This window comes from Mobula birostris, chromosome 28 (assembly GCF_030028105.1).
Source record: "Mobula birostris isolate sMobBir1 chromosome 28, sMobBir1.hap1, whole genome shotgun sequence".
NCBI classification, from domain to species: Eukaryota; Metazoa; Chordata; class Chondrichthyes; order Myliobatiformes; family Myliobatidae; genus Mobula; species Mobula birostris.
The window spans coordinates 12,424,787-12,445,673 of NC_092397.1; the positions used below are offsets into that span (position 1 = coordinate 12,424,787).

Sequence of the window (20,887 nt, forward strand, 5' to 3'; positions counted from 1 at the left end):
CCCGGACCACAGCCCTCCATACTCTACCGTCCAGAAATATACAATTCTATATAGTTATATATATGACTTCGCAAGCGCCCAATCATCACACCAACCCTGCGCTCAACTTTGTCTGTCACATCCTTGCGATCACGTCTGTCCACCCCAACCGCAATCTGCTGATCACTCACTTTTCCAGTTCGGAGAATTCGAGTTGTAACATTGCCAGCCCTTTTTTTCTCAGAATCCACCTGGGCAGGGTATATTACCTGGCACCTGCGCTCTCCGTCTCAGATCGGAGGTGACATCATGCTGAGCAACCTTCCCCGCCTGAGTCTCCTGTTGGCGCTGGGCATCGTCGGTGCCTCTTGTTCCATTGTGGTAAGTCGTGGAAATAGGATTACTGCGGGAAAATTAGGGGCAATTGATTCATATTTGTGTTGGGAATTAACTCCCCATCGTTGCCCTGTGACCCCTGGGTTTGAGAGAGATGGGGATTCAGCCAGGGTTCCTGCTCCCCTTCTCCGACCCCTGGGTTAGAGAGAGAGAGAATCAGACAGGGTTCCTGTTCCCCGCCACTGACCGGTCAATCCTGGGTTGGAGAGACGGGAGATCAGTCAGGGTCCTTACGCGGAAATCACAGAGATTTGTTAAGTCCGCCTCCTACTCCTGGATCTATCGAGTCCGGTTGCGACTGCGAGCCCTCGGTGACCGGGGCTCCGCGCTGAAGGACAGACAGTCGAAACTCCTTCGGCAGGATTGCGGCTGTACCCAGTCTCTGGGATCATGCTGTGTAGAATCACCCCCCCATCCCCCACCCCGCACCCCCCACCCCATGCTTCCTCCAAAGCAGTGGTGACTGCACCTTAAGGTTGCGTCCCTGATGTCCCTGATAAACTGTGGGATTTTCTGGAAATATAGGAGCTGGCGCCACAGAGATGCGGCTGACCGGCGAGATTCGATGAGTTGACCTTTCTTTCAGGCCCAGACTCTGACCGGCTGCTGGACTAATGAGCTGGGGTCGACGGCGCACATCAAGAAGGTCGAGGATGGGACCCTGCGAGGCTTCTACAGTTCCGCAGTGTCCAGCGCTGAGACTCCGGTTGAAGGGGAACTAATCGGATTCCAGGTCGATATCGAGCAGCCGACCTTTGGGTTTGTGGTAAAGTGGACCTCAGGTACGATGCTATTCCGCCCGTTCCCTGCCCGAGCTCCTGGGGCTCTGCGGCTCCCTCCCTCTGTCTCCTCGTCTCCATCTGAGGTGACGCACCCCCGCGGGTGGGAGACAGCGAAGGAGCGCTGCAGTGTGGGGGGTGGGCAGTACTGAATCTCTCTCAGTCCTGTGGGAGGAGCGCCACCAAGACGGCCCAGCGCTCTGGGAAGGACGGCAAAACCGAGGGCATGCCATGCTGTGGGATGGGGGTCTGAAGAGGGAGCGCCAGGTGGGGGCGACACACTGTGGGAGAGGAGGTGAGCGGGGCGCGCCCCGCTGTGGGAGGGGCGGTACTGAGGGACTGTCACGCTATCAGGGGGATGATCCGGGGGAAGTGTCACAATGTGGGACGGCTGCACTGCGGGAGGGCCTGTGCCTGTACTGAGGGACGGTAGTAACAGCATTTTAAAATCCTTTCTGTGCTTAGAATTGGTCCGGGGGAGTGTCACAGTGTGGACCGGACAGATGTTTGGAAACGATGCTTTGATGACCATGTGGTTACTCCGATCAAATTCCTCCGTCAAGAACAACTGGGGGGCGACCCGGTAAGTTCTGAGTCTCTTGCGTAGACGTGCAGATCCAGGGAACCGTGCCCAGTCTCTTCACAGAGCCACAATCCACGGGGTCATGTGGTCAAATCCCACCCCTGAGATCTGAGCACTAAAGGGGAGCTGCACTGTGCGAGGAAGGGCCGCGCCATGGGAGGGGCTGTGAAGAGGAAGCGCCACGCTACGGAAGGGGTATTGAGTGAGGGTCGGACAGTGGGCGGGGGTGTAGGGCTGAGTGAGGGGCGGATAGCGTCGCCCTATGGGAGGGGCGGATAAAGAGGAAACATTGTACAGAGGTGGATGGATGAGGAGGGAAGGTCGCGCTGCGTGAGTGGGTGGTGAGAGCGGAGGGAGTGTCGGTGACAGGGAAGCACCGACAATGGGAGAGGTGGTGAGGGTGGGGGCGGGGAGGGGAGTGAGAGGGGAGTCAATGAGCAGTGAGTCCCTTCCTGATGAAGGGGCGGTGGGGAGGGAGAGTAACGACGAACTCCAGGCTGGTGAAAGGCGCTGCCGAAATGGAGGGATTCCACCTTGAAATCCGGCTACTCAGCAAGGATTCAGCTCCGGTGCAAACGGCGGGAAAATTCTCCGCTCCGGGAGAGAGCCCTGAGGGTCCTGAATTCCAGGCTTTGTCCCCGGTCCCTGGGTCACACCGTGATTCACCAAAGTGTTAGCCCGAGACTCTGCCCGCAACCCCAACTGTTCCTGCCGTGGGTGTGTGTGATAGACGGAGCTTCACTCTGTGTCTGACCCCGGGAGTATGTGATGGGACGGTGTGGAGGGAGCTTCACTCTGTGTCTGACCCCGGGGGTGTGTGATGGGACGGTGTGGAGGGAGCTTCACTCTGTGTCTGACCCCAGAAGTGTGTGATGGGACGGTAAAGAGGGAGTTTCACTCTGTGTATGACCCCGGGAGTGTGTGATGGGACAGTGCAGAGGGAGCTTCGCTCCGTGTCTGACCCTGGGAGTGTGTGATACGACAGCAAAGAGGGAGTTTCACTCTAACCCCTTCTGCCTGCTCACAACTCTCTGTTTTGGAATTACCGGGTGGAAACGCTGAAGTTACCCGGACTCCGATGTGACAATTACATAAAGTGACCGGGGGAAGTGAAGCGGGAATTGTCCGGCCTGGATCACTCTGTGAAAGGTGGATCTGAATGTTCCCAGTTCCACCTGACTCGTATCTCTGATCACCTCTCTCTTTCTCCGTTGGAAACAGGACGGGGATGGACGTGTTTCGGCGTTGTATAGAGCAGTGTGGATCCACGGACGGAGACGGAAGTGAGCGGAAATGTGACCCCAGCAAGGAAGGCTCGTAGGGGAGATGGGGCGCCAGATGCGATGGGCACGGCTTCCGCTGCCTTCCAATTTCTGTAATCGGCCGATAAATCATTATAAATCACAATTTCATTAAAAGAAACATTTTAACCACCAGATTTCGGTGCCGACTGGACGCGTCTCTCCATACAGTGAGGGCAGGTGTGGGGAGAGGTGGGAAGGTGCGGACAGTCACAAATAGAGAGCAAGGGCTACGCTGAGGCTAATTGGGAGGTCGGTAGTTCGTCCGTAAGTCTTTGAGAGGTCTCCGCTGAAGGGTCAGATAACAGCGGGGTGGCAGCTGTCCCTGATCCCGGTGGTGCGTGCATATTCGGTCCGATGGGGGAGAGAGAGGGATGAAGGGGGAATGTTTGGGGTCAGTGGATGATGCTGACTGCTCCACCGGGGCAGTAGGACCTGAAGGCCATAAACACAAGAGATTCTGCAGATTTCGCGCCGGGACTCTTCATTCCCTGATGAAGCAACCTAACGAGGGACCTCGGCCAAAAACATCGACCCTTTTATTCTCCTCCAGTGATGCTGACCTGACCTACCGAGTCTCCCCCAGCATTTTTTTATTTGAGTAGAGTGCGGAGTCCAATGGAGGGGAGGCGGATTTCCGTGACGATCTGGACTGTGTCCATGACCCCGAACAGTTTCTTGCTCTCTTTGCCGTACAGTTTACCGTACCAAGCCGCGATGCACCTGTAAAAACAGGAAAAGCTCATCTGGGGGCGTTCCAAATTTCGTTCAACACCTCCCCCCCCCCTCCACCCGTGATTTCTATTGTTTGGCCGCGGAGTCCACGTACAATCTCATTCCAGTCTGCACGCCTCATTGAGGGAGAGCCCATCCCCAGCTTGTTAGAATGAGAGATACGAGTGTGTGTTGGGGGGGGGGGCGGTGCAATTCGCTAGGTGTGGGAGGGAACGGGGTGGTGATGTACGTTTCCGCTGCTGCCAGAGCCCACAGTACCTCCCAAGGACCCCGTCCCAGCAGGGCCGCAGTGACACGCAGCGCGATGGAGGGTGGTCCCCGATAAGCGGGAAAAAGAAATACGTAGAACCTCACAGCAGGTCTGGCAGCGTTTATGCGGGGGTGGGGGGGGATAAAGAGTCGACGCCTCGAGCCGAGACCATTTTTCGGGACCCCGATAAATCATAATCTCATTAAAAGAAACATTTTTAGCATCAGATTTCGGTGTCGGCCGGACGTGTCTCTCCGTACAGTGAGGGCAGGTGTGGAAAGATGTGGGAAGGTGTTTACAGATACGGGTAGGTGTCGGCGATGTATGCAGGTATGTTAAGAATTGGAAAGGGGTGGTAGGGCGATGTGTGCAGGTGTGGGAAGATGTGGAAAGGAGTGGACAGATATGGGTAGGTGTGGGCTGTGTGTGCAGGTGTAGGAAGAGGTGGAAAGGTGTGGACGGAAAGTGTAGACAGATGTAGACAGGTGTGAACAGCATTGGAAGGATGTGGGCAGGCGTGATAAGGTGTGGCCTGGTGCAGGCAGGTGTGGACAGATCAGAGCCAGAATCAGATTTGTCATCACTGACATACTGTACGGCATAAAAATTCTTGTCTGGTGGCAGGAGTACAAAACAAAGACTTACTTAGCAAATAACTAAATAGTGCAAAAGACAAAAGGGTATGGGCTTGTGTGTGGTTGTGTGGACAGGTGTATCCTGTCTGAATTATACCCTGGGATCATTCTCCTCCTCAGGGCTCTACATTCCTCAGCATTTGGAAAATAAACCACCCTATCTGGCACCAACTATCTTTCCACAGTCTAGACCACATTTCTCCCCCCAATCCCCCCCCCCCCTTCAACAACACACGCAGAATGCTGGAAGAACTCAGCGAGTCAGGCTGCATCTTTGGAAAGGAATAAAAGTTTTAGCCTTAGACCCTTCACCGGGATTGGATAGGAAGGTGGGGGGAGGGGTGGAGGTACTAGAATAAAAAAAAGGTGAGGGGAGGGAAAAGAGGGCTAGACGGAACGAGATAGATACAGTCGAACGTGCGCATGTTGGAGCTGACAGTTTCTCCATAGTCACGGATCTCGCCCCTGGCCTCGTTTCATCACGGTCCCGCTTCGGGTCGAATCCTACGACCTCTTCTCCCCTGCGTCTTCACTCTTCATATGCTCTCGAACAACAGCCCCAAGGCCAACCTTTTTGTTCCTCACCAGAGAAACCTCCCCTGAATCCGACCATCCTCATTGGATGGCACACATTTCTCCTTGTCCCTTATCTTCAACAGTAACCCAAACAAGCTGAAAACAGGACAGACTGCTCTTACAGAACTGTCAAACTGAGATACATACAGAAAACAGTAAAAATATGAACCGGGGCATTACATATATGGAGGGTTCTCAGGGTTTTTTTTGGCCGTAGCCTCCGCCATCTTTTCTATCAGATTCTTTCCTCTCCAGCCCTTTACCTTTTCCACCTATCACCTCCCAGTTTCTTACATCATCGCCCCTCCCCCACCAACTGGCTACACCCATCTCCTTCCGTCTTGCCCTTTTTCCCTCCTCTAGCCTTTTTTTGCTCTAGTTCCTCCCCCCCCCCCGCCCCACTTCCCATCCAGTCCTGGCGAAGGGTCTAAGGCTAAAACCTTTATTTCTTTCCATAGATGCTGCCTGACCTGCTGAGTTCCTCCAGCATTCTGCGTGCGTTGCTGAGATTGGTGGGGGAGAAATGTGGTCTAGACGACTTTGATTGTGGAATGATAGTTGGTGCCAGATTGGGCGGTTTGAGTATCTCATAAACTGCTGATCTTCCTGGATTTTCACACACAACAGTCTCTAGAGTTTACAGAGAAATGGCGCAGTAAACAATAAAACAAAAAAAAACATCCAGTGAGCGTCAGCTCTGTGGGCAAAAATGCCTTGTTAATGGGAGAGATCAGAGGAGAATGACTAGACTGTTCAAGCTGACAGGAAGGTGACAGTAACTCAAATAACTACACGTTTCAACAACAGCGTGCAGAAGAGCATCTCTGAACGCACAACACATCAAACCCTGAAGTGGATGGGCCACAGCGGCAGAAGATCACGCAAATTAGGGTCTCCCCTGCTGCCGTGAAATGGAGACATCTCTTTCTCCCTTGTTAGGGAGAGAGAGAGCCTGTGGTATGTCGAATACCGGGTGAACGAGTAGTCTTTGGGATAGTGCAAGTCTGTGTCTTTATTGATGCTTTGCTGCACGCTTGAGTACTTTTTTGCCGATACTTTTTTGCTGGCGTGTGTGGGCGGGGGTGTTTTTTGCCTTCCTGCTGCTTGTGCGTGGGAAGGGAAGCTGGGGGGGGGGCGGTACTTTGGGGTCCTAACATTTAACTGTCATTTATTCTTTGGGACACTCCTCTGTTTTCGCCCATTTTCGCAAAAGAAAAAGAATTTCAGGATGTATACATTTCTCTGACATTAAATGTACCTTTGAAACCTTTGAAACATACAGGAGGTAAATTGTGGACTTTTTTTAAGGAAAAAGACGAGTTTTGGTGCTTATTTATATGAATTAATTGTTTTACTATTAATAAAAGCACAATAGACATAGATTCAAATACATTTAACATTTTAGAAAAGATGTTCAAAAATTATCGATATTAATCTTTTAAGAAGACAATGAAAACCAATCAGTTCTAAATAATATTGTCGTTGCAGTATTCAAATGCTGATGTGTACACCGGGTCTGCGAGGATTTCAATACGCATCATGCAGCACCACGTGTTCTCACAGCCGTCCATAATCAGGATGGTACCCAAAGTTCCTTGAGTTCTCAAAGTAGGCACCGTCGTCCCGCTGGGGACGGGGGTGTTTCTGAGGGGGCGGTAAGGATAGAGGGAGTGGCGTGTGGGGGCAAGTGCGCTCGGGAGCAAGGAGGCAGCTGAGGGATCAGACTCAACTTAAGAAATGAATTGCTTACTGTAAGCATTTGATCCTCGGTGCCTCGTGATTAATTACAATGATCGCGGAATCACCTCGCCTCTCTCCAACCCCACCGTTCTCTTTGGGCTTTGCTCAAAGCACATTACCGGCAGGTAGTGTTGAGGAAGCAGGGAATCTGCGGAAGAACTCAGATAAACTCGGAGACCGGCCATAAAGTGGCAGATGAAATACAGTGTAGGGAAGCGTGTGGTCATGCACTTTAGTAGAAGGAAGAAAGGCGTAGACTATTTTCTAAGTGGGGAGAAATCAGTGGTGCGAAGGGTCTTGGGGGTCCTTGTGAGGGTAACTTGGAGGTTGGCGCGTGGTCAAGTGGTTAAGGCGTTCATCTAGTGATTTGAAGAGCCTTGGCTGAGGCCGCGTGTGTGTCCTTCAGCAAGGCCGGTGCTGAGCTGCAGGGTCCTAGTGCCCTTACCTTAGACAACATCGGTGGCGTGGAGAGGGGAGACTGGCAGCATGGGCAACTGCCGGTCTTCCATACAACCTTGCCCAGGCCTCCGCCCTGGAAACCTTCCAGGGCGCAAATCCATGGTCCCATGAGACTTACGGATGTCTATATAAAACTTGGAGGTTGAATCTGTGGTGAGGAAGACAAACGCGAGGTTAACAACAGGAATTCTGCAGATGCTGTAAATTCAAGCAACACACTTCAAAGTTGCTGGTGAACGCAGCAGGCCAGGCAGTATCTCTAGGAAGAGGTGCAGTCGACGTTTCAGGCCGAGACCCTTCGTCAGGACGATGTTCACCAGCAACTTTGATGCGCGATGTTAACATTCATTTTTACAGGACTGGACTCAAAGAGCAAGGATGTGATGCTGAGGCTTTATAGGGCATTGGTCAGACCGCACTTGGAGTTTTGCGAGCAGTTTTGGGCCGCCTATCTAAGGAAAGATGTGCTGGAGAGGGTGCGGAGGAGGTTCGCGAGCATTATCCTGGGAAAGAAAAGGAAAAGGTTCATGCACGGAACGAGGAGCGCTTGACGACTCGGGAAATGCACTCGCTGGAGCTGAGAAGAATGAGGGTGACCTCATTGAATCTCATTAAATATTGAAAGACCCTGATAGAGTGGACATGAGAGGGTGTTTTCTACAGCGGGGGGAGTCAAAGAGCAAGGGCCAGGGCCTCGGAATAGAACAGAGATGAGAAGGAATTTCTTTAGCCGGGGGTAGTGAACCGGTGGAATCTATTGCCGCAGACGGCTGTGGAGGCTAAGTCATTGAGTAAAGTATATTCAAATTGGAAGGTTCTTGATTACTTAGGGCGTCAAAGGCTATAGGGGGAAAGCAAGGGAATAGGGTTAGGGATATGGAACGAAAAAGCAGATTCGATGGGCTGAAGGGCTTAATTCTGCCCCTATGTCTTTTGGTCTTATGGTCTATATCAGGGCTGAAGTAATCACGTTATTTCCGGGCTCGGCTCGCACGTTATTGCCATTCGTTCTTGCAGAGGGACCTCATCAGCCGTGGTTGACCGGTCATCTCGGAGAAGGGAAAATCTCATCTCAAATCTCCGCTGCCTTGCGGCTGTGCCCGCTCCTGGGGAAGGCTTCGGGAGTGAACCCCGAGGAATAAATCCGGGGCTGGAGTCCCTGAGGCAGACCGACATTAGAGTTCAACACAGACTGGCAACTCCTGAAACGCTGCTGGTACCAAAACTGTATCAGTCTCTGCCATTCCTTTGGGTTCATCTGATGCGTGGGGGGACGGGGGGGAGCTTGCTACACGGGAAATGGCTTGCTCACCATATCGTATTGCCCGGGCTTGCGTATTTAGACAGCTAGGACGTAATATCCACGGTCAACCTCGACTGGCGGAGGCCCTCGACTCAACTCAACTGGAGCACGGCCTCAGCGAGTACGATTCCCACACCCTAACCACGCACTGACGCAGTTTTCTGCGTATCATGGTGCAGCGTTCGGCGATGAAAAGTTCCGAACCTGCCCTTTCAATGTCATGGTCTGGTCCGTGAAGTCTGCATTCCGGTTCACGGTCCGGTCCGTGGACTCAGGACTCCGGATCTTCCAGCTGTCCCTCGTTTGGGTGAGTTAATCATAGGCACTTGATTCCCATCTTGGGGCTTGGAATATAAGTAGCCTTGGGGTTGAGTGTGGGCGGCTGGTTTGTCTTGTCAGTTCCCCCGGGAGCAACCTGCTGGTGGAAGGCTAGAGCGGCCACTTGTCATCTTTAAGCCGTGTTGGAGAACCATCGCTTCATAGAGCCTTGCTGTCGGTAGTCGGAGCCGTCTTTGCGGTATGGATTCGGCTGTTTCCTGGGCCAGCTGAGTGGCTGCCAGCCACTCCGAGCTATGTACGGATCCGGTTGTTTCTGTAGCCAGCTGAGGTCGCTAGCCGAACCGAGATTCGAAGCTTCCCCTGAGCAGAAATGGAACTGCCTGTCGTTCTTTGGTGTTTGACTCTTCTCGTCCTCACCTCCGTGGGTTAAGTCAGGCCGTTTGGCCGTTGCCCTGCGGGGGAATCTGTCTTGTCTTGTCCTCGCCTCTGTTGGGTAAATCCGGCCGTTCTGCCGTTACCTGACGGAGGGACCTGTCCCACCTCGGTGTGAAGATGAAGTTGAGTCCCGGCTTGTCTTAGGATAAGTCCCGGCTGTATGTCTATGTTCTGTCCTGTCTCATGTTAGTGTCGTGTTTAAGGTGAGTCCCGGCTTGTCCAAGGATAAGTGCCGGCTCTATGTTGAGGTTCGGTTCCCAGTCTGTCTCTGAGCTCAAAGACACCCAAGCCTCGAAGATCCCGCAGCCAAGCTCCAAGACACCCAAGCCTCGAAGATCCCGCAACCAAGCTCAAGACCCAAGCCTCCAGCCTCAAGCCAAGCTCAAGACCCAAGACCCCAGCCTCAGGCCAAGCTCAAGACCCAAGACCCCAGCCTCAAGCCAAGTTCAAGACCCAAGACCGCAGCCTCAGGCCAAGCTCAAGACCCAAGACCCCAGCCTCAGGCCAAGCTCAAGACCCACGGCCCCAGCCTCAAGCCAAGCTCAAGTCCCAAGACCCCAGCCTCAAGCCAAGCTCAAGACCCAAGACCTCAGCCTCAAGACGAGCTCAAGACCCAAGACCCCAGCCTCAAGACGAGCTCAGGACCCAAGACCCCAGCCTCAAGCCAAGCTCAAGACCCAAGACCCCAGCCTCAAGACGAGCTCAAGACCCAAGACCCCAGCCTCAAGCCAAGCTCAAGACCCAAGACCTCAGCCTCAAGACGAGCTCAAGACCCAAGACCTCAGCCGCAAGCCAAGCTCAAGACCCAAGACCCCAGCCTCAAGACGAGCTCAAGACCCAAGCCCCCAGCCTCAAGCCAAGCTCAAGACCCAAAACCCCAGCCTGAAGCCATGTCATGTCCTTGCCTGGTTCTGGGGTCCGAGCCCGAGGCAAGACCCAGGTTCTGGGTCCTTGTCCAGTCTCGGGCTCGGAGTCGAAGCTCTGTCTCCTAGTCCATGGTTTCTAGTCCTGGTCCCGCTTTCCCTAGCACAAGTCTGCGTTCTTGTCCCTGCTCCTGGTCTGAATCCTGTCACGTCCTTACTCTAGTCAAATCCTGTTCCTTGTACTTCAGTGTCTGTGTCTTGCATTTGGGTCCGTACCAGCGCCCCATTGTGACATTCAAGTGGTCTTGACTGGATTTCTCTAGCCCACGGCCCAACCGAGATACCACCGCCCTACTTTATGTGCCTTCTGGCAGAAGGTGTCGGGGCTTGCCTGAGCTGTGATAACGTCATCCCCCCCCTACCCCCCCCCCGGTATTGATCGTAGTGCTTGAGATTGAACTCAAACAGTAGGATGCCGTCATTAATTCTTAAAAAATCTGGCTGAAGCAGGTCAAAGGAAAGAGTACAGTGTGCGGTATCTTGAAATATAGATTTATACCAGCACCGAGCAAACAACAGCTGCTAATGTGTCTGTTGTGTGAAAAAGAATTTTCAAATAAGACAAATGTAACATTGGCATTCGTTTCAAGAGGACCAGAATATAAGAGCCAGGACGTGATGCTCAGACATTTGTCAGACCACACTGGGAGAATTGTCAGCAGTTTTGGGCCCCTTATCTAGAAAAGGCTCCTTGGACGTTTGAAGAGAATCCACTCTGATAAAGCAAACAAGAACTTGGCTTATTTTCAGCCACTTGGTGAAACTTTCAGAAGCAGGTAACTCTTCAAACACGCTCGCCAGCCCTTCCATACTACAAGACGGGTACGGTGGGTGTGCTCCAGACAGCATTCCGTTGCTCGCTGCCGATTCTGGAGAGCCCCATTACAATTGGAAAAGAACTGAGTCTTCCAGCAGTAAGGGAGGTTCTGGGTACGGTCTTGCTTAAGCCACCAGATCAAGGAATTAAAGCGATTCCACTCAGCGACAACTCTGTTCAAAGACGAATAGGTGAAATGTCTGAGAACGTGGAAGACACATTGTGCAACCTACTTGGGACAACAGAATTTGCTCTGCATCTGAATGACCCAAAGAATCTTTACTTCTTGGTTATGCTCACTCCATAAAAGATGAAAGTCTACCTCAAGAGCTGCTGTTTGCAAGGGGACGAAAAACAGAATGAAGGGGGAATTAATATTTTAGGTTGTTGGGCAATTTTTCAAAGACGACATTCTGCTCACCAACATTTCTGCCAGTGCAATCGGTGGGGGACGGTTAATGACAGGACACCACCGTGGGGGGTTTTCACTTCCTTGAAGCAAGCTGTACCTAACACATTTACCATCCACTGTGTACTTTTCAGTCAACATCCTGGTGCAAAATAAAAGCCTAAGTGATTGGCTACTCAAATCATTAGGTACTCTTTGTCGAGGCAAAACTAAACTAAAATCAAAACAAAACATTTGCCGTCGCCGGCGACCGCATGGACAGTTACATGCCGTGATGTGCCCGTGGCTCTAATGATTGCTCCAAGAGTCAAACCTTCTATTCAATCCTTTATTAGCAATTCGCAAACATACGATCTTGAAGAGGTGAATCTTAAGCATACCCTAGCGTAAACTAAGCCTAATTGAGCGTTACCTCAGCAAATGATATGACCTCCACCTGTCCCAAGCTGCAACTGCCACGAAATAAGCAAGAATACGGAGCTTAATCCCTTCGCTTTTACCACACCCCTTCCCACCACTCATATGAACAGCTGGTGTACATCACAAGTCCTGGTTACGCGACCACTGACACCAGGCAGACGATCTCTGAAGAGTACCGATAATGGCTGGGGGCGGGGCGGGGGGTGGGGTCACTCGTCTTGTGAAGATACTGCACAGAAGAAGGCAATGCCAAACCATGTCTGTAGAAGAATTTGCCAAGAACAACCATGGTCATGGAAAGACCATCATCTCCCAGAACGGACGAACTAATTATTAGGGTAATGCAGTTTGGTTCAAGAATCGAATGATTGAAGGGGACTGGTCGTGTGGAACTTTAGGTTTCTCTACCTTCTACCCGGTGGGAGCTACAAGAAGGTACCTTAGAGAACATAGAACATAGAATAGTACAGCACAATGTTGTGCCTACCCTCAAACCCTGCCTCCCATAAAACCTCCCACCGTAAATTCCTCCACATACCTGTCCAGTAGTCTCTTAAACTTCACTAGTGTATCTGCCTCCACCACTGACTCAGGCAGTGCATTCCACGCACCAACCACTCTCTGAGTAAAAAACCTTCCTCTAATATCCCCTTTGAACTTCCCACTCCTTACCGTAAAGCCATGTCCCCTTGTATTGAGCAGTGGTGCCCTGGGGAAGAGGCGCTGGCTATCCACTCTCTATCTGTTTTTCTTAATATCTTGTACACCTCTATCATGTCTCCTCTCATCCTCCTTCTCTCCAAAGAGTAAAGCCCCAGCTGCCTTAATCTCTGATCATAATCCATACTCTCTAAACCAGGCAGCATCCTGGTAAATCTCCTCTGTACCCTTTCCAATGCTTCCACATCCCTCCTATAGTGAGGCGACCAGTACTCTGGACACAGTACTCAAAGTGTGGCCTAACCAGAGTTTTATAGAGCTGCAACATTACATCACGACTCTTAAACTCTATCCGTTCACTTATGAAAGCTAACACCCCATAAGCTTTCTTAACTACCCTATCTACCTGTGAGGCAACGTTCAGTGATATGTGGACATGCACTCCCAGATCCCTCTGCTCCTCCACACTACCAAGTATCCTGCCACTTACTTTGTACTCTGCCTTGGAGTTTTTCCTTCCAAAGTGTACCACCTCACACTTCACTTTGTTGAACTCCATCTGCCACTTCTCAGCCCACTTCTGCATCCTATCAATGTCTCTCTGCAATCTTCGACAATCCTCTACACTAGGGGTCCCCAACCTCTTTTGCACTGCAGACCGGTTTAATATTGACAATATTCTTGCGGACCGGCCGACCGGGGTAGGTAGGGTTGCCAACGGACAAGAGTAGCAGTCAAATCCTTTGTGTCTACCCTTGAAAGACTACAACGACCATGAAGCCTTGCGCGGGAACCAGTGCGCATGCGTGACTTGTTACCTGCCGATATTTTTTTTCTACAAATTAGTTTGGCGATTCTGTTCGGAGGGGAGGGGAGGGGAGGGGATGGAGGGTGGGGTGTTAATCGCGACCAGAATGTAGTTGTTAAGTGGCTAATACACTCAATTTCCTTTCTAAAAGGGTTTATCTAACGAATTTAATATTAAACAAACAGCGCATATTTTCCTGCATTAATATAGCGATAAGTCAATAATCAGGGGAGGTCAGGGGAGTTTGAAGTAAGTGTTGAACGAACTTCCAGTAGAAGTGGTAGAGGCAGGTTCGGTATTATCATTTAAAGAAAAATTGAATAGGTATATGGACAGGAAGGGAATGGAGGGTTGTGGGCTGAGTGCAGGTCTGTGGGACTCGGTGAGAGTAGCGTTCGGCACGGACCAGAAGGGCCGAGATGGCCTGTTTCCGTGCTGTAATTGTTATATGGTTATATAGGTCACCTATCAGTCAATAGCATCATAACATTTTAAGTAACGTTTGGATATTAAACACACAGCACATATTTTCCCCAGATGAACATATAAAATCACTGCAACACACTAATATCGCTGAATCAGAGGGAGCCCTGGGCTTGTTTTCCTGCAACAAGACGATCCTATCGAAAGGTGATGGGAGACAGCGATACTCGAAGGGGGTTCCTTATGTCCAGTCTATTCCGCAGTTTAGTTTTCGTTGCATTCATTGCAGAGATATGTTGGAAATGGAAGCAACGTTTTCAGTGCTTTCGTGGCTATCTCAGGATATTCAGCCCTGACTTTGACCCAGAATGCCGGCAGAGATGTTATGTCAAACATACTTTTCAGCCCGCCGTCATTTGCAAGCTCGAGGAGGTGATCTTCTTCCCACCCTGACATGGATGACGCTCTGTTAATGACCTCGCGTGTGTTTAAGTTCAACAGTGGGCTTGACAGGGAATGAGGAAAGGTGCAGCTGACTCATATCGCCAAATCATATCGTTTCCTCGCAGCCTGATGGTTCGGGACCGCTGCTCTACACTATCTACAACACCACCAACCTTTGTGTCGTCTGCACTCTTGCCAACCCACACTTCTACCCCCACATCCAGGTCATTAATAAAAATCACGAAGAGTAGAGGTCAAAGAACAGATCTTTGTGGGACACCACTAGTCACAATCCTTCAATCTGAATGTACTCCCTCCACCACCACCCTCTGCCTTCTGCAGGCAAGCCAATTCTGAATCCACCTGGCCAAACTCCCCTGGATCCCATGCCTTCTAACTTTCTGAATAAGCCTACCGTGTGGAACCTTGTCAAATGCCTTACTAAAATCCATGTAGATCACATCCACTGCACTACCCTCATCTATATGCCTGGTCACCTCCTCAAAGAACTCTATCAGGCTTGTTAGACACGATCTGCCCTTCACAAAGCCATGCTGACTGTCCCTGATTGGACCATGATTCTCTAAATGCCCATAGATCCTATCTCTAAGGATCTCTTCCAACAGCTTTCCCACCACAGACGTAAGGCTCACTGGTCTATAATTACCCGGACTATCCTTACTACCTTTTTTGAACAAGGGAACAACATTCGCCTCCCTCCAATCCTCCGGTACCATTCCCGTGGACAACGAGGACATAAGGATCCTAGCCAGAGGCTCAGCAATCTCTTCCCTCGCCTCGTGGAGCAGCCTGGGGAATATTCCGTCAGGCCCTGGGGACTTATCCGTCCTAATGTATTTTAACAACTCCAACACCTCCTCACCCTTAATATCAACATGCTCCAGAACATCAACCTCACTCATATTGTCCTCACCATCATCAAGTTCCCTCTCATTGGTGAATACCGAATAGAAGTATTCATTGAGGACCTCGCTCACTTCCACAGCCTCCAGGCACATCTTCCCACCTTTATCTCTAATGGGTCTTACCTTCACTCCTGTCATCCTTTTTTTCATCACATAATTGAAGAATGCCTTGCGGTTTTCCTTTACCCTACTCGCCAAGGACTTCTCATGCCCCCATCTTGCTCTTCTCAGCCCCTTCTTAAGCTCCCTTCTTGCTTCCCTATATTCCTCAATAGACCCATCTGATCCTTGCTTCCTAAACCTCATGTATTCTGCCTTCTTCCACCTGACTAGATTTGCCAGCTCACTTGTCACCCATGGTTCCTTCACCCTACCATTCTTTATCTTCCTCACCGGGACAACTTTATCCCTAACATCCTGCAAGAGATCCCTAAACATCCATAGTACATTTCCCTGCAAAACATCATCCCAATTCACACCCGCAAGTTCCAGCCTCATAATTTGCCCTTCCCCAATTAAAAATGTTCCTGTCCTCTCTGATTCTATCCTTTTCCATGATAATGCTAAAGGCCAGGGAGCGGTGGTCACTGTCCCCCAGATGCTCACCCTCTGAGAGATCTGTGACCTGACCTGGATCGTTACCTCATACTAGATCTAGTATGGCCTTCCCCCTCGTCGGCCTGTCAACGTATTGTGACAGGAATCCATCCTGGACACACATAACAAACTTACTCCATCTAAACCCTTGGAACTAATCAGGTGCCAATCAATATTAGGGAAGTTAAAGTCACCCATGATAACAACCCTGTTATTTTGGCACCTTTCCAAAATCTATCTCCCAATCTGCTCCTCGATATATCTGCTGCTACCAGGGGGCCTATAGAATACACCCAATAGAGTAACTGCTCCCTCCCTGTTCCTGACTTCCACCCATACTGACTCAAAAGTGGATCCTGCAACATTACCCACCCTTTCTGTAGCTGTAATAGAATCCCTGAGCAGTAATGCCACGCCTCTTCCCCTTTTTCCGCCCTCTCTGTCCCTTTTAAAGCACTGAAATCCAGGAATATTGAGAATCTTTTCCTGCCCTGGTGCCAGCCAAGTCTCTGTAATGGCCACTACATCATAATTCCATGTATGTATCCAAACTCTCAGTTCATCACCTTTGTTCCTGATGCTTCTTGCATTGAGGTACACACACTTTAGCCCTTCTACCTTACTGTCTTTACATCCTTTATTCTGCTTCTCTTTTGTCAAAGCCTCTCTATATGTTAGATCTGGCTTTTCTCAATGCAATTCTTTCACTGCTCTATCGCTCTGGGTCCCATCTCCCTCGCAAATTAGCTTAAACCCTCCCGAACCATGCTAGCAAACCTACCTGCAAGGATATTGCTCCCCCTCGAGTTCAGGTGCAACCCATCCAATTTGTACAGGTCCCACCTTCCCCAGAAGAGATCCTAATGATCCAAAAATCTAAAACCCTGCTCCCTGCACCAACTCCTCAGCCACGCATTCAACTGCCATCTCCTCCAATTCTTACTGTCTCTGTCACGTATCACGTGCCTTTGCTGGGATACCTTCAGAACTCCATGTGGTTACTTTAAATTGCCCCCAGCATGTAGTACATAGAGCATGGAACATAGAAATCTACGGCACATTACAGGCCCTTCAGCCCACAATGTTGTGCCGACCACGTAACCTACTCTAGAAACTGCCTAGAACTTCCCTGCCACCCTCTAATTTTCTGAGCTCCGTGTACCTATCTAAGAGCCTCTTTAAAGACCTTATTGTTTCCGCCTCTACCACCATCACTGGTAGTGCATTCCACGCACCCACCACCCTCTGTGTGAAAAACTTACCCCTGACATCCCCCTTGTACCTACTTCCAAGCACCTTCAAACTGTGCCCCCTCGTGCTGGCCATTTCAGCCCTGGGGAAAAACCTCTGACTATCCACACGAACAATGCCTCTCATCATCTTATACATCTCTGTCGGGTCACCTCTCGTCCTTCGTCTCTCCAAGGAGAAAAGGCCGAGTTCACTCAACCTATTCTCATAAGGCACACTCTCTAATCCAGGCAACAGCCTTGTAAATCTCCTCTGCACCCTTTCTATGGTTTCCACAGCCTTCCTGTAGTGAGGTGACCAGAACTGAACACAGTACTCCAAGTGGGGTCTGACCAGAGTCTTACATAGCTTGTGTGTGTGTGTGTGTGTGTGTGGCGTGTGTCGGGTGGGGGGGGGGTAAGAGTTTGGAATCCTGAGGTCCATTGGTGGATAGGAAGAATAAAATTCGACCAGAGTAAACGGTTAGCAGAGGTCACGCTGATTTCTTTCCAGTAACCGCTGGCATAGAGCCACTCCCTAAAGTGAAGTTGCCCACCAAGGTTATGAATGCAACCCCCACAAAATGCTGGAGGAACTCAGCAGGTCAGCCAGCATCTTTGGAAATGGATAAGGAGTTGATGTTTCAGGCTGAGACCTTTCATCGGGGGAAAGGCACCAGAAAGGTTGGTTTGCAGGTGCAGTGGGTTACCAAGAAGGCAAGTGAAATGTTGGCCTTCATTGCTGGAGGGATTGAATTTAAGAGCAGGGAGGTTATGCTGCAACTGTACAGGGTTCTGGTGAGGTCGCACCTGGAGTACTGCGTGCAGTTCTGGTCTCCTCACTTGAGGACGGATATACTGGCTTTGGAGGCGGTGCAGAGGAGGTTCACCAGGTTGATTCCAGAGATGAGGGGGTTAGACTATGAGGAGAGATTGAGTCATCTGGGACTGTACTCGCTGGAATTCAGAAGGATGAGAGGAGATCTTATAGAAACAAATAAAATTATGAAAGGATAGATAAGATAGAGGCAGGAAAGTCGTTTCCACTGGCAGGTGAGACTAGAACTAGGGGACATAGCCTCAAGATTCAAGGGAGTAGATTTAGGAAAGAGATGAGGAGGAACTGATTTTCCCAGAGAGTGGTGAATCTGTGGAATTCTCTGCCCAATGAAGCAGTGGAGGCCACCTCAGTAAATACATTTAAGACAAGGTTGGATAGATTTTTTTTTTGCGTAGTAGGGGAATTAAAGGTTATGGGGGAAAGGCAGGTAGGTGGAGATGAGCAGATCAGCCATGACCTTATTGAGTGGCGGAGCAGGCTCAATGGGCCAGATGGCCGACTCCTGCTCCTATTTCTTATGTAAGGTGATGGTGTGCGGGAGAGGTATAAGCTGATAGGTTATACGTGAAGCTGAGTCGGTGGGGGCGGAGGGGGGGTTGAAGTAAGAAGCTGGGAAGTGATAGGTAGCTGGAGAAAAAAAGGATCTGATAGGACAAGAGAGGAGGGGCTACCAGGAGGAGGTGACAGGCAGGTGAGGCCAGAGTGGGGAATTGAAGAAGAGGGAAGGGGGCGGGAAAAGTACCGGAAGTTGGAAAAACCGGCGTTCACGCCGCCAGGTTGGAAGGAGCCCAGACGGAATACAAGGCGCTGCTCCTGAACAGCGGAGAATGAGAATTAAAATGTTTGGCCACTGTGAAGTCCCGAAACATGGACTGCTTACTCACCTTCGTCGATGCAGCCTGACCTCCTGTTGCTTCGGATTTCCAGCATCTGCAGCGACTCTTGCGCCCCAGGGAAGATTTAGGTGAAGATCTACGAGAATGGGTTGAGGGAACTTGGCCTTTTCTCCTTGGAGAGACGGAGGATGAGAGGTGTATAAGATGATGAGAGGCATTGATCGTGTGGATAGCCAGAGGCTTTTTTCTCGGGGCTGGAATGGCTATCACGAGAGGGCATAGTTTTGAGGTGCTTGGAAGTAGGTACGGGGGTAAATTCTTTACGCAGAGAGTGGTGAGTGCGTGGAATGGGCTGCCGGCGACGGGTGGTGGAGGCGGATACAATAGGGTTTTTTAAGAGACTCCTGGATGGATACATGGAGCTTAGAAATATAGAGATAACCCGAGGTAATTTCTAAGGGAAGGACACGTTCGGCACAGCTTTGTGGGCCGGAGGGTTTGTAATGCGCTGTAGGTTTTCAGTGTTTTTTTACGTTTCTATCTCGCGTCTCAGGCTATGAATGGGCGGCCGGCCGAGTGCGCAGGCGCGGGAGCCGCTACTTTGTTGCCTTCTGAGACCAGAATTCCATCCCGGCGGTGACGTCACCGGCCTGGGTATTTCCGCGTCTGTCAGTAAATAAAGTTGGGTTGACGGGGAGCTCCCCGCTCCCCTTCCTCACCCCCCCTGTCTGAAAGCGACTCCTCGCCCGTCTCCCCTTCCCTCACCCACCCCTCCGGACAGCGGGAGGCCGGCCGTGCAGCCCAATGGAAGGTCAGTTCTCGCAATATTTCTTTCTTGAAAAACGTTGGAAATTAAAAGCAGGCTTCATTGCTCTGGCCTGTGTGTGTGTGTGTGTAAGAGAGAGAGTGAGGGGGGGAAGAGATCAAAACGTTACTGCCTGCCCCCTATTGTACCCCAAATAAGGACGGAGCTACCTCGCCCGGCCTCCCCAACACGCTGCCCGATCCAAGAGAGAAAAGGCTGGCGATTGTTTGGTGTGCCCGATTTGGAAGGAGGCCTTATTTTATGATGACTTCCCTTTTGGAAGCTGTTCATGCTTGGCGGACCTCGCGACAGGAACGGGTTAATGCGCGCGTGTGTGCGTGTCTGTGTGTGCGTGCGTGTTTCTGTACTTTCGCCTTTCCCTCCAAAGGAAAGGACAGGCGTCTATTTTTTCGGGGGAGTGGGGGAGCGGAATCCGGAGAGGGAGGGAGGGAGGGATGTCGGCTGGGTGGAGGGAGGCGGCCTTTCTATCGGGCAGTCTGATCGCAAGCAGAGTTTGCGGGAGGGGGAGTTGAGCCACGGCAGGACGGCGGTAAATTTGGGATGCGTGTCCCCTGCCTCGGCACCAGGCGTCCGACCCGCGATGTTTCGGCAGCCCTCCTCCGAATAGACTCGGCGGTCGCTTTTTCGGCTTCCTGTGCCTAATAAATTGGCCACCGAGTGCATGTTCATCGTCTTCTGCTGCTGTAGCCCACCCACCTTAAAGTTCGACATGTTGTGAATTCAGAGATGCTCTTCTGCACGCCACTGTTGTAACGGGTGGTTATCTGAGTTACTGTCACCTTCCTGTCAGCCTGAACCAGTCTGACCGTTCACCTCTGACCTCTCTCTCATTAACAAGGCGTTTTAGCCCACAGAACTGCCGCTCACTGGGATGATTTTCTGTTTTTTTTTTGCACCATTATCTGTAAACTCCCGGAGAATCTCGTGCGTTGAAAATCCCAGAAGATCAGCGGTTTCCGAGATTCTCAAACCTCCCCGTCTGGCACCGACAATCAAAGTCACTTGGGTCACATTTCTAACCTCCCCCTCCTCACCCCATTCCGACGTTCCGCCTGAACAGCAACCGAGCCTCTTGACAGTGCCAGCGTGCTCCTGTGCACTGAGTCGCCGCCGCGCGATTGGCTGATTCGACATCTGCGTTAACGGGCAAGTGGCCACTGTGTGTGGGGCCGGGGTTAACTTTGCAGTTGCTTTGTGGGGGTGGGGGGGGGACACGGGGAGACTTAGAAGTGTGATGCCACGGCGGTGCCGCACCATTGGTGACCGTCTTCGGGGCTG

General features: G+C 51.1%; 2 protein-coding genes and 1 long non-coding RNA gene across 3 annotated transcripts in view; 2 read left to right on the forward strand and 1 right to left on the reverse strand.

Moving 5' to 3' along the window:
- Positions 1-288: 288 nt before the first annotated feature.
- On the forward strand, positions 289-3,168 carry LOC140189327 (avidin-like). Its single transcript, XM_072246042.1, has 4 exons — positions 289-357; positions 962-1,157; positions 1,620-1,737; positions 2,959-3,168. The coding sequence occupies exons 1-4, from the start codon at positions 289-291 to the stop codon at positions 3,056-3,058; spliced, it is 483 nt and encodes a 160-aa protein (XP_072102143.1). The 3' UTR covers positions 3,059-3,168.
- Positions 3,145-19,886, reverse strand: LOC140189328 (uncharacterized). Its single transcript, XR_011883500.1, has 4 exons — positions 19,759-19,886; positions 18,832-18,955; positions 7,420-7,581; positions 3,145-3,761 (listed from the first exon to the last, which is right to left on the reverse strand). It is a non-coding gene; the product is annotated as an uncharacterized lncRNA (long non-coding RNA).
- LOC140189324 (putative transcription factor p65 homolog) overlaps positions 19,421-20,887 on the forward strand; it is a 75,601-nt gene continuing 74,134 nt past the window's right edge. Inside the window, exon 1 of the mRNA XM_072246040.1 lies at positions 19,421-19,594. Coding sequence (XP_072102141.1) covers positions 19,588-19,594 — 7 coding nt within the window. The 5' untranslated portion in view covers positions 19,421-19,587. The remainder of the gene's footprint in view (positions 19,595-20,887) is intronic.